We start from the raw sequence: 14,429 nt of genomic DNA, 5'->3' as shown, positions 1-14,429 counted from the left end.
CATAAATATGTTCTCCCAAAGTAACATAGAATTTGTGTGGTAAACTTTCTAATCTTTGGGTATTTTTGCCTTAAATATGAGTAGATTTTTGGGATCCAACTTCTTGGTATTTCTCTTTTAAAATTGAGTCATTCTGGAGATCAATTAGTTCCATTTGTATGGATATGGGAGCTCTCTCTCTCAATATTAAAAGAAAAAGAACCTGTGAAAAGAGAAAAATCTGTAAAATGCCTATCAAATTAGTCTTTAATCTTTTCTATTCTGTCACAATATTTTGAAAAGATAACTTTGACTCTGATTTTTCAACTGTTCACACATAGAAAAGTAAGAGTACTCTCTTTTAATTGCTTTTGCCACACAATCAACTTTTTTTGAAAATTAGCCAGAGCATCGTGCTGTTGTTGTTATTTGGTTTTTAGGAGCATTAGCAACTAAGGCCATACTGCTCCAGGTATGCGGTGGTCATTCCCTGACCTTTCCGCATCCTCCGTATTTGGTGGTCACGGGCTTGAACCCCGATCTGATCAAGAATTGTGTGCTACGCACTGCTGCTCCTGCCCACCTGGCTATGGAGGTGCCAGGGTGCATCATGCATGTCTATTATTAACTGATCTTTCCGTTGTAGTTTGATGTTTAGATCGTTTAGGTGACTTGTAATATCTACTAGGAAGGCCAGATCTTATATCCAAGACTGATCCTTCAGAAGCAATACATCCTGATCTTTAATTTCTAGGAACAGTATTACTTTTCTTGGTGATTTCCTTCTACTTCTCTCTCTCTCGGTAATTCAGAATTTTTTTTTTTTTTTTGCCTGGTGCAGCAAAAGCCTCAGGCTTCCTTTGCACCATATGGCTAATAATAATAATAATTTCTTCCAAAAAGTAAAAAAAAACCTCTTTAGTACATTATGGCAAGACAACCGACGAATCTCTGTGTAGTATGGCAGCTCTTCAAATTCACTTTCCAAATCCAAGAAGGAGAGCAAATGGCAGTGATTCAGTCTTCTGGACAGGATGAAGTTCAGTTTTTTGACACGGCCTTGAGCACATAGTTCATTTTCAGTATTTTCTGACAGAACCTGCTGATGAATAATGCAGTGGAAAGATCGTAATTTTTGTTTTTCCTGATACTTGTCCTTCAGTTTTGCTTCTAGTATTGATACAAATCTTTGATTTTGCCTGTCATTGCTGGAATGTCATCAGTAGATGGCACTCCAGTGGTGATTTTAGCGGTGATTTTTTCCTTCGTGATTTTAATATTCACAGCCCCAGCTGGCTTCCGTTTTCTAGTCACACTGACCCAGCTGGTCAAGATGCTGAGGCTTTTGCGATTACTAATGACTTTGCACAGATTGTTCATTTACCTACAAGAATACTAGACAATCCCAACCACACAGCCAACAACCTTGATCTTTTTCTCACAAACAACTCTTCTAAATACAGGGTCAAAGTGAGTGGTGATTTAGGCACCTCAGATCACAACTTGGTGATTGCCTCTTCTCCAATGGAGCCTTTGGCTCCATTTTTGGGAATAGCCATCTTATGGCTATTCCCAATCTCATGTTGCTTGGCATTACAAGAATGCAAAATGGGATGACCTGTGAGATTTCTTTTCTTCTTTTCCTTGGTCGGATTACTGTTTCAAAACTTCTGATGTTTGCTCAGATCGTGTCAGTGAAATTATTCTTGTAGAAATAGAATCCTTTATCCCACACTCCACTTTAAATCTCATCCTTTATCTAAGCCTTGGTTTTACAATAAATGTGCTAAGGCTGTTCAAGAGAAGAATGTTGCACATCGTAATTAGCTTGTTTCCAACCAATTCTTTAGTTTCATTTTCTGCCTACACCAAAGCTCGCAACAATTGTAAAGTAGTTATTAATCAGTCCAAACTAGATTTTGAACAGGCTAAGAGTAGAAAACTTGATTCTTGTTCTAATGATAGCCGAGCATTCTGGTCTCTTGCCAAAGCTATTTGGCTGCAACTTTTGCCCATCTCTACTCCCACCTCTCAAAACCAGATGGCTCTGTTGTCACTTCAGCCAAGGATAAAGCTGACTTGCTAACATCCCATTTTTCTTCCAACTCATGTATTAATAATCTGGATAAAACATCTCTCACCATTCCCAACACACTCCATTCAATGTCTCCTGTGGACTTCCATCAGAAGGATTTTGACGAATCTTGATGCTAAGAAAGCTCCAGGAGGATGACTGTTAGAAAGGCAACAAGATAAAGCAATACTCTTTATCTTATTTCCAGCACTGACTCTTCAATACATTAAGAATCACCAGGTAAAGGAACCACTAAACAGCAATAATCATATTATATTGATATGGGATCTACTTAGAAATTTTATTATTAATAGTGGCAATATGATGCAAGGAAACAAGCTTATAAATCATCAGATAGAAAAAAAAAAAAATTCCCACATCACTTGTCGACCCACCCCCCCCAAATAATTTGTCTAGTTCTTTCTTGAATTTATTCAAACTGCCCACTTCCACAAGGCCAGATGGAAGTTTGTTCCAACAATCAACCACCTGCTGACTGCAGACAAACCTCCTCACATCTATCCTACAACCAACAATGAGGAAAAGGAAAAATGTCAACAGTACTGAGCTTGCTCAATACATTCAAAGCCTTAAAAAGGCTTTGAATGGATTGTGGTCTTATCAAGAGAGGCTTTACGTCTGCAATTTGCAGACATAAAGCCTCTCTTGATAAGACCATTCTCTGCACCAATTTTAGCAGATCTACATCCCTCTTAAAATGAGGCCTCCAGACCTGTATGCAGCCTAACCATTGCCTTATACAACAGGCAGGGGCATTCCTAGGGTATGTGATGCCCAGGTGCCAGTTGAAATTTGGTGCCCCTTTAAAATTTTTATCGTATGTGTATGTCAGTTTCATGTTTTCAGGCGCCCTTGAATGTTGGCACCTGGGTACAGTGTGCCCCTTGCACCCTCAGGATGGCTTGCCCCTGACAACAGGATAATCACTTCCTTGTCCCTGCTAGCAAAGTTTCTGTATATCATAGACAAAACTTTATGAGCTGTCATGGCAGCCTGTCTGCATTGCTCAGAGAACTTCATATCTGAAAGCACAATTACCCCACTAGGTCTTTTTCATTTTCCACTGCCCTGAATGTATTACCACACAGTTGGTACGTTAACTGGGATTACTGCTACCCATATACAGTACCTTGCATTTATCAATATTATACTTCAACTGCTATTTCTCAGCCCATCGGCGTAATTTGTTTAGATCTTGTCGCAGCAGCTTATCCTGATTAACATTAACTACTCTGCCAACCTGTAATGTCTAAGTTTACAGATGATACAACCCTTATGGTTTTATCATCTGTAAACCTGATATACCATAATCAGTATCATTAATAAATAGAGAAAACAACAACTTGCCCAGCACTGAACACCATGTTGAGTGTCTTGCTTATGTTCTCATATCCTTTTATCAAGTCTTCAGTATGTTTTTACAAAGTAGATTGAGTTGCATAAGCTTCGGTTAAGATACCTAGGTCCTCTAAGGTTAGATGGTTGACGTTGGTTCCTGGATAATTTTGGTATCAGAGATTGGGTTCCTGCCTAGAATGTGAGGATGTTGTGAGTTTTTGCTGCTTTTCTTATGATGCTGCTAATTCCTAGGATGTATGGAATAATGAGGTTAGGCTTAGGCTTTCCTTCTTTCTACTGTGCAGGTCTAGCACTATTGTTTAAAATTTTGCTGATAATGCTGCCTGTTAATACTGGTGGATATTGGTTCTTTAAGCTATTGCTTTTATGGTTGAGATTTCCTGTTCCAATATTTTGGTTGGCTGCAAACTTTCAGTGCTCTGTTGACATAGGTTCTGATGATGAAATGATCTGAGGACTTGTAGTTTAGGATGCATCCTGTGTCCAAGGTTTCCTGTATACTGTCTTCTGTAGGTTATCAGCGTTTCTTGAGATGGGGATGTCCAACATGGAAAACTCCCAGGAATAGGTGTTGTCCTATTCCACTTTAAAGAACCAATATTCAGAATAATCTTAGGGATTTTTCATAAACTAGCTTTATTTATTTATTTGTCAATCAATTAGTTAATTCAATTATTAGCAAAAGGTAATAATTATATTACAATTGTACATATAAAGGAGTATACATATAAATAAAATACACTGAATGTAAAATAATCAAATATCATTATCAAATTGAAGTACCACTCCTCAAACAATTTTCAATCCTTCATAGGCCTGAACACAGGAAACAGTGAGTTCTTGAAATGCAGCTATAGATAATTTAAATAAGTGTTTGGCATAAGGTGGTTCAATTTCTTAACACTATCATTTTGATAATAAATTACTAAATCTACCACATGATATAATACTGTAGTGTCTACAATTCATTAACATAATTTAACCCCAGGGGCTCACATTTGGTGAGTATGGGCTTGGCACACCCAGGGTCCTCAGCTGGATATCATCATCATTCTTCTCTTTCTTGGTAATTCCCTTCTACTTCTCTCTCTCTCTCTCTCTCTCTCTCACACACAGGGTAACTTGGCAATTTTTTTTGGCTTGTGCAGCATAAGCCTCAGGCTTCCTTGCACCATATGGCTAATAATAATAATAATAATTGGCTGCCTGTATGCAGTGCCTTGCATTTGTCAATGTTAAATTTCAACAGCCATTTCTCAGCCCATCTGCCTAATCTTTCTAGATCTTGCTGCAGTAGTTTGCTGTGATTACTGTAATTAACCAACCACTGTATCATCTGCAAACTTAGACATTAAGTCTGATAAAACTTCATCTATTAATTCTATTCCTATTAATAATATAACTGGATAGATCCCATTCACTCGAGGTGCCTTTTTTATGTTGAGCTTCAACTCCTCCTCTCCATTATCACAAAATTATTTAGCTCCCTGTTAGATTCTGATGAACTTCTGGAATTCCCCTCAATAAAGAACTCCTATATGAATGTAGGTGCAAAATATCTAATCAGTTTGTCAGCAACCTGAGCAGGATCATCAATAGTTAACCCATTGACATCAAGTGGCTAAATGTGATTGAACCCCTTCCTTCTACTGTTAATATAAGGAAGTCTTTGCTGAATTTCTTTTGTGTTCTTTGCCAGTGACTTCTTGTAATCTGCCATCTTTGTAATGTGATTACAGACTAGTTAATATCTATTATAGGTTTCTGTATTACCAGGTAATTTATATGCATCCAATGCATTTTTCTACTCAGCCACAAGTCTCATCAGTTAATCTGACATCAATTTAAGTCTAAACCTGGAATGGTATTTCTTAGTTGGTATGAAAAGCCTGGTAGCTTCTATTACTTCCCTGAATGCTTCCCACTTAGCATTCGCTGCTGGCAACATTGTGAGATGGTCCCACTGTATTGAATTTAAAAACATCTGAGGCCACTGTAGTCACCCTTATGAAAGCAAAAAAACCTTCCCTTTACCCTTGACAGTAGTGATGTCTGTAAGTAAGTCCCACATCAGCACACTGTGATGGCAGTAATCACAGTGAGGGCTTTTCACCTGCATGTTCTTAATACATAGAGTTGCTGCTGATAATCAAATCAAGTATTGCTTCCTATTGTTGCTTCTTACTACTGCAGAAAACAGTCATCCAATAAATCCACAAAAGTCTTGCTAGTGTGTGTGTGACCAACCCATAAGTTCCAGTCAGTAACTGAGAAATTAAAATCCCCATTATAATACATTCGGATTTAATGGCCCACTATTCTTTGTATAGCTGTTTGTTATACTCATCACCATCATTATGCCTATAATGCACTCTTACTCTCATTTTTGTTTTCCCAGTACTTATGTCACACCAAACTGACTCAACATTGCACTAGCCACCAATACCAACTATATGTACTGCCTTAAATTTAATATGCTTCTTTTGACGTTGTAGAGCAGATATCATCTTTTAAGGGCACAAAAGGTGATATAGTTGTACACGTGGGCACTAACGATATCAAGAGTAGGAGACCGGCAGAATTACTTAACAAGTACAGGTCACTGTTGAAAAAAAGCCGTGAAATAGGGTTGAAATTGAAAGTGTCTGCAATTCTGCCCAGACACGATAGGAGGGAATATATGATGAGAGCCTTGTCGATCAATTCGGCCCTGGAAAGATTGTGCAAGGCTAAAGGGGTAGAATTTTTTTCAGCCTGGACTGTACTTGTTAACAGGAGGGATTGCTTCTACAGGGATGGGATACACTTAAATAGAAAGGGTGCAAGAATATTTGCTGATGCTATCGAGGCAGTGTTAGGTGGGTCAGAAAACTGCTAGCTTGGGGGGATACAAAGACAAATAGATTAACAGTAGCCACTGGCAGAGGTGAAAGAGATTCTTGCACTGCTTCTATTGGAATGAGCAGAAGCCTGAAAAACAAGATTCAGGATATTTCAGAGACTGCTGGGAGTCATTGCGGTACAAGTAAACACATGGGTTGTGTTAGGGTAGCTAAGAATAGAAATAGGTGCATGTATACTTGCGTGTACACCAATGCTAGGAGTTTAGTAAATAAATTTGATGAATTTGAGGTATTGCTCAAAACATCAAAGGCAGATATTGTTGGGATATCAGAGACGTGGTGTCACACAGATATAAGGAATGCAGAACTGGAATTTGGGGAGTACAACGTCTACAGAAAAGATAGACTGGATAGGAAGGGAGGAGGAGGGGTTATGCTATTAGTTAAGAAATACATAAAATCCAAGGAAGTGAAGCCAGTGGACATCGCTGGACAGTGCAGTGTCGAGTCAGTTTGGTGTGACATAAGCATTGGGAGATCAAAATTGAGAGTAGGAGTGTGCTATAGGCCTAATGACTCTGATGAGTATAATAAGAAACTGTACAGGGAAATAGAGTGGGCCAGTAAATCAGAGAGTCTTATAATGGGAGATTTTAATTTCCCAGATATTGACTGGAATTTGTGGGTTGGTCACTCACACACTAGCAAGGCTTTTGTGGATTTATTGGATGATTGTTTTCTACATCAGCATGTTCGGGAGGCAACTAGAGGGAGGAATACTCTTGATTTGATTATCAGCAGTGATTCTTCATGCATTAAGAATCGGCAGATAAATGAACCACTAGGTGGCAGTGATCACAGTGTGCTGAAGTGGGATTTACTCAAAGAGGTAACTACCATTAGGGGTAAAGGGAAGGGTTATTGCTTTCGTAAAGGCGACTACGATGGACTGAGACAGTATTTAAATTCTATACAGTGGGACCAACTGATGATGTTACCAACAGTAAATGCAAAATGGGAAGCATTCAAAGAACTTATCTTGGAAGCTACTAGACTTTACATACAAACTAAGAAATATTGTTCAAGGTTTAGGCCTAAATGGATGTCAGATGAACTGATGAGGCATATGGCAGAGAAGAAACATGCGTGGGATACATACAAATTAACACATGACACAGAAGCCTATGATAGATACAAGTTGATCTGTAACCAAGTTACAAAGGAGGTTAGGCAGGTGAAGGCAGATTACGAGAAATCTTTGGCAAGGGATGCAAAGAAAAACAGCAAAGAGTTCTTTACTTATGTAAACTCTAGAAGGAAGGGGATGATTCAGATTGGTCCACTTGATATCGATGGGTCAACTGTTGATGATCCTGCTCAGGTAGCTAACAAACTAAATGAATATTTTGCATCGACATTCACACATGAGGAGTTATTTAGCGAGGAGAAAGCCAGAGGTGTATTCAACTCTAGCAGTAAGCTAGAGAATCTTGTAATAACTGAGAGTAAAGTGGAGGAGAAATTGTTGAAGATAAACACAAGAAAGGCACCTAGGGTGGATGGGATCTATCCAGTTATATTAAAGGAGGCAGCAAAGGAAGTAAGCAAACCCTTAGCCATAATTATGAGAGCTTCCTTGGACTCAGGGGAGGTACCCATAGACTGGAGATGTGCAAATGTGACCCCAATTCACAAAGGAGGATCAAAAGCTGACACAAGCAATTATAGACCTGTGAGTTTAACTTCTGTTCCAGGAAAATTAATGGAGGCACTAGTTAAAGAAGCACTGCAGGATCATTTAGACAAGACTTCAGTTATAGCTCGGACACAGCATGGTTTTGTTAAGGGGAAGTCTTGCCTGACCAATCTGATTGGATACTATGATGCAGTCACAAAGGAACTGGATGCAGGGAATAACTTTGATATTATATACTTGGATCTTAGAAAGGCTTTTGATACTGTTGCACATGGAAGACTGCTGCACAAATTGGAGCAGTGTAACATTGGAGGCAAATTGCTGCTGTGGGTAAAGGGGTGGCTGAGGGGGAGAAGACAGAGAGTGGTAATCAATGGACACTGCTCGTCGTGGACTAATGTTATTAGTGGAGTCCCTCAGGGCTAGGTGTTGGGTCCATTATTGTTTTCTGTATTCATAAATGATATTGATGATGGTATATCAAGCTTAATGTCGAAGTTTGCAGACGATACAAAGGTAGGCAGGGTTGTCAAGGACACTACTGACACTATGCTGCTGCAACAGGATCTGGAAAGGTTGAGCAGATGGGCTGAGAGGTGGCAAATGAAGTTTAACATTGACAAATGTAAAGTACTACACATGGGAAACAGCAACCCCAGAGCAACGTATCAACTCTGTGGCATTGCACTGACAGTGGTAGAGAATGAAAGGGACCTGGGGGTGGTTGTGCAGACAGATAAGAAGTTCTCTGAGCAGTGCAGACGGGCTGCAAGAGTAGCTCATGGTGTATTGTCAATGATATATAGGAATTTTTCTAGCAGGGATAAGGAGGTGATTATTCCCTTGTATAAGGCAATGGTCAGGCCACACCTAGAGTACTGTATACAGGCCTGGAGGCCTCATTTCAAGAAGGATGTAGAGCTGCTGGAACGAGTACAGAGAAGGGCAACAAGATTAGTGAATGGAACAAAGGGGTGCTCTTACGAAGAAAGGCTTAAGATTTGCAAATTACAGTGTCTTGAGACTAGGCACCAGCGAGGTGATCTGATAGAGGTGTATAAAGCATTGAATGGTTTGAGCATGCTCAATGCTGATGGGATTCTTCATCTCGCTCAGAATAATCACCTGAGAGGGCATAAATTCAAATTGAGGAAAGACAGATGTAGGACAGACGTGCGGAAATTTGCCTTTAGCCAGCGAGTGGTTGGTTGGTGGAACAGACTTCCATCCCTTGTCGTGGAAGTGGATAGCCTAAATAAGTTTAAGGCTCAGCTGGACAGGTATTTTGAACGAACAGAGGGGTGAAGTGGGAGTGGTTTTTTTTTTTTTTTTTTTTTTTTGGCTGATGCTGCATAAGCTTGCTTTCTTGCATCAAATGCCTCTACTAATGCTAATGCTAACCAAGAGTATGACCCTTCTTCCCCCCCCCCCCCGCATCTCCTTTCTGTACACATTTTACTCTCCATAATCAAATTCTGCATCCCTTATGTCTGAGTGACACCGTGTCTCTGATATCCCCACAATTATTATTATCTACATGGTGAAAGGAAGCCTAAGGCTTATGCTGCACCAGCCAAAAAAAAAAAAAAAAAAAATTCCCCGAGTTACCCTGAGAGAGAGAGAGAGAGAGAGAGAGAGTCAAAAGTAGAAGGGAACCACCAAGAAAGAGAAGAATGATGATATCCAGCTCAGAACCCTGGGTGTGCCAAGCCCATACTCACCAGATGTGAGCCCCTGGGGTTAATGCCTGCATCTGATGACTTGAACAGTACTTCAAATTCATCAAATTTATTTACATGCAAGTATACATATATCTGTTCTTACTCATAGTTATCCTAACACAGCCCATGTAATTTCTTTTCCATGTTGGTAATTTCGAGGCCACAGCAAGGCTTAAAATTCCCGACACCTTGCTTTCCAGGCTGCTGCATGTTCCAATAGAATCATTTCAAGAATCACTTTCACCTCTGCCTGAAGATCTCGCTAATGTATTATTGTGTGTCCCCCCCCCACTAATAGTTTCTGACTCTCCTACCTAACATAGCCTCAATAGCATCAGTGAAAATTTCTTCCAAACCTTCTATTTAAATGTATCCCATCCCTGTAAAACCAGTCTCTCTTGTTACAAAGCACAAACCATGCTGAGAAAAACTGTACTCCAAGAGTCTTGCATAGTCTCTCCATGGCCAAACTGACTGACAAGGCTCTCACAACATGTACTTTCTCCCTTCATATCTGGGCAGGATTATAGACACTTTCAAATTTAATTCTAACTTGCAACTTTTTCCATAATTGCCCTGTACTTGTTAATTATATCCTCAGATCTCCTGTCTTAATATCATTAGTACTCACATATATAACAATATCAACTCACATATATAACAATATCAACAACAATATAACAATTCTAACTTGCAACTTTTTCCATAATTGCCCTGTACTTGTTAATTATATCCTCAGATCTCCTGTCTTAATATCATTAGTACTCACATATATAACAATATCAACTTTTGTGCCCTTAAAGATGATATCTGCTCTACAACATCATTAGTACCCAAGTGTACAACAATATCAACTTTTGTGCTCTTAAAGGGCACATTTGTCAGTGGCATAAATACCCTTTTGTCCTCTAAGGGCACTTTTGTACATGGCATAAATACACCTACTCCACCTATCCTTTTTTGAGCAGCATATTTCCCGTTTCCCTAACAATAGAGTCACCGACAATTACTACCTCCTTTGGGAGCAGCACATTCTGCCCTGGGGATTGACACTGTTTTGCCTGATGTACAAGTGAGGGCTCTGGAAATGAGTTGGGTAGCTGAGAGATTAATGGAACTCTCCACTTTAATTGCTTCAAGGGCAAATACCCTGTTCTTCAAGCTCTCATAAACATCCATCAAAATGCTGAGTTGACACATAATTCCTCATACTGTTTGCACAACAGACAAATACATCTCCCTTGGCTCCATCATCTTCTGTTCCAGATAGGTCTGCAAATATCACACTACATTTTGTTAGGCCGTGATTTACAGGAGAACCGCCCCCTTTGGTCCCACCCAGAGCCACAGCATTGTCACTACTTTGAGCCTGTTGATTTGCTGCTGTAGCTGAGGCATGATTTCCATTTAAATTCACTTTAACCTGAGAATAATACACTAAATTTACAGATATCTAAATGCAAGTATTATGCATATAACTAATGTCATGGGTAAACACTAAAGGGTTTTTGTTTTCATAAAGTTGACTACAGAGGTGTCAGCCAGTTTTTAAGTTGTTTTCAGTAGGACCAACTGTGAATTCTAAATGGAAAGAATTCATGAAGTAATCATAAAAGTTACTAAGCTTTTTATACAAAAAAAAAAAAAAAAAAAAGAGTACTGTTCAAGATTCAGTCTTAAATGGATGTCAGATGAACTGATGAGAACTAGTGGTAGAGATGAAAAATGCATAGGATTATTATAAATTATTAGTTATCAGCATAATGATAGCCATAATCAAAATAATCGATTATATTGCAAATTAAGTGTATAAAATCATCAACAACAAAAAAAAACAAAAAGAAAGTTAAGGTATTATCAGAACTAAAGACCAAAGTGTTATTACCAATTGGTTAATAGTTCCATTTGGTCACTACTGTTGTCGATTTTGCAATCAACTGCTCTGAATATAATTTGATTATGAAAATGCCATAATCAATTAGCCTAGATTTCATAACTGACTAATTGCACATAATTGATTATTTCCATTACTGAAATAATTGATCAATAATTCAATTATATACATCATTAGAAATTATCAGGAGACACAGAAGCCTACAACAAGAACAAACTAGTCTGCAATCAAGTCAGTGATGGTGAGGGGTGACAAGTTAAGGCAGATTATGAATTTGGCAAAGAAAAGTCGGGGTAATTGTACAATGAAATTTTCTGAATAGTGCAGCAAGGCTGCTAGGTCAGTTTGTGGGGTCTGTCAATGATATACAATAATTTTTAGAGCAGGGACATGGTATTTTTTTTTTTTTTTTTTTTTTTTTCTTGGTAGTTGTTGGCGCATCAGCTTCTGTGGCCATAATGCACCTCCTAAGGTTTTCACAGTACTTTGATCCAAGCCCGAGGCAGGATTCGAACCCACGACCTTTGGGTTCCAAGCAGGCACTTTACCCACCCGGCTAGCCCGGTCGCGACATAGTATTTATTCCACTGCATAAGGCAATAATTAGGCCACATGTTGAGTACTGCATACAGGTCTGGAAGCTACATTTTAGGAAGGATGTTGATCACTTAGAACAGCTGCAAAGAAGAGCAATCTGATTATTCAAAGACACAAAAGGTTACTCTTATCATGAAACACTTGTTCTGAAAACTAGGCACCTGCGAGGAGTGTTTAAAGGATTGAAGTGTGTAAAGTAAACTAAATCCTAACAGCATCCCTACTCTTTCTTGGACAACACATGTAAGGGGGCATAAATTGAAAAAGAATGAACTGCAGGATAGATGTATGAAAATTTGCTTTCAACCAGAGAATAACATTGTTGGAACAAACTACCATATAACGTTATGGAAGCAAGTAGTTTAAATAAATTTATGGAGGAAGTAGAAAATTATTAGAAGGGATGGTCAGACGGGTTGAGTAGGTTTCTTTTTTTTTTTTTTGGCTGACAGTGTATACGCTCTCCCTTGCTTCATTTGCCACTACTAATACTAAATAAGCACTCAAAAACATATACAATATATGACATGTATTTGTGTGTATAAACACAAAAACACTGAAATATAAACTAAACTGGCGTAATGGAGTCACTAGTACTCCAGTGTCTTCAAACCAGTCACTTGGTTTCTGTACATGTAGCGCCAAACATGATTCTAGTAACCGGCGAACTTAAACTGATAATACAAATCCTATCAAAATAATTCATTAAATGCAGCCAGAGCTGGCGTTCGTGAAACTGATGCAGTCGCACAGAAACTCGAAGAATCAAAAATAAATAAATACATTTCCGTTTATTCTCTAGCAAGGTAGGGCCAGAAAAAGTTATTATTTGTATGAATTTGTTTTTCATGCTTACTCACATATTTCTATACTGTCTCCTGAATCATGTTATCGCAAAATTCAACCTACCCCATTAAAAATTAAAAATACCGCTGGCAAGCCAGTATAATGCCGACTCTGGATGCAAATACCTAACACACAGAGTAGTAATATATCGTACTACTCTTGTGTCCTAATAACATCGTTCTTACCAAAGCTGCAGATAAATTATACGCAACTTCGGTTCGACTTTTCGAGCAGATACACTTACATCCCAGTTTTGGTAATTGCAGTTTGTTATTTAATGTAATCATCTCCAATATGTCTTTGTTTCTTCTGAATCCTCAAAAAGGTATTAATATTATTGGCATATTATTTAAAGAAATAAACTTCTAATGCAATTTGGTTTCAATATGTAATTTAAAAAAAAACGCTGAAACCCTTAGAGTTCAGTCACACACCGTACCTCCCGCTTCACCATTTCCTTCCCGGAATAATCTTAAAATATTTTCTTCTTAAAAGTGACATATTAATTCTTTTTTCTTTGGCATACTGTAAATTTAAACTACAGAGGGCAAAATCTAGGCGAAATAAATTTTAGCATAAAACAAATTATCCACTTTCACTGCTGCATTTCCAACTAACACCGGAAAGCAATTAGAATGACCAATCAGGATGTCTGATTTTATTTCCAATCTGATAAAATGATCTATTAGTCCAGTGGTTTTCAACCTTTTTTAACCGCACTTCTATATAATTTATTTTATTTTATTTTATTTTATATATATATATATAGTGAAACTTCCCTTTAAGACAGCCATGGGGAACGAAAATCTGTCCGTTAGAGAGAAGTGTCCGCTAACAAGAAGTCTGAGGGAGGAAAAAAAAAAAAAAAAAAAAGAAAGAAAAATCGTTAAACGTTTAATGTAAAATTAAATTAAATTATATACAGATTTTGCACAATATTTTTGTAAATAATATACATACAATTGTGCTATGCATATTATGACTTTATCTTAAGAAAAATACATACAGTAATCTCTTATTTTCTTCTGCACCTTCTTCCGGCTGATAATTTTGTTTTCAACATTTGTTTGGAGTGAAAAAAACCATCGAAAGTCCTTCAGTATCTTCTTCAGCGGCGAAAAATATTTTTAAACGATTGATTTGTATGAGCGCTTCTTCTATTTTCATCGGTGGTTCGTCGTTAATATGTTCTTCGACAGAATGACCTCCTTCCATTTCTTCATCGTCATGAGGAACTTCTTGAAAAATATCGATCATAATGTCGTTGATATCTAGAGCACCATCTTCTGTAATGAGGTTTGAGTCTATATCTTTGTAGCCAGGGTCACTTGTAGCGGAAGTACATTATCAATAGATGTTGAAGTTCTTTTCTTCTTGGTGCTCTACATTGCTGTTCACA

General features: G+C 38.2%; 1 protein-coding gene across 1 annotated transcript in view; it reads right to left on the bottom strand.

The window, feature by feature from the left end:
- Window positions 1–13,388, bottom strand: part of LOC150079326 (uncharacterized) — a 124,105-nt gene extending 110,717 nt beyond the window's left edge. Inside the window, exon 1 of the mRNA XM_090382621.1 lies at window positions 13,275–13,388. Within this exon, the coding sequence (XP_090238747.1) occupies window positions 13,275–13,317 (43 nt within the window). The 5' untranslated portion in view covers window positions 13,318–13,388. The remainder of the gene's footprint in view (window positions 1–13,274) is intronic.
- Between the last annotated feature and the right edge of the window lie 1,041 nt (window positions 13,389–14,429).

Source organism: Mastigoproctus giganteus, chromosome 10 (assembly GCF_048544385.1).
Source record: "Mastigoproctus giganteus isolate SK-2022 chromosome 10, ASM4854438v1, whole genome shotgun sequence".
Taxonomy (NCBI): domain Eukaryota; kingdom Metazoa; phylum Arthropoda; class Arachnida; order Uropygi; family Thelyphonidae; genus Mastigoproctus; species Mastigoproctus giganteus.
Note: the sequence above shows the minus strand (reverse complement) of the source record. Positions and strands in the feature narration are given on the sequence as shown.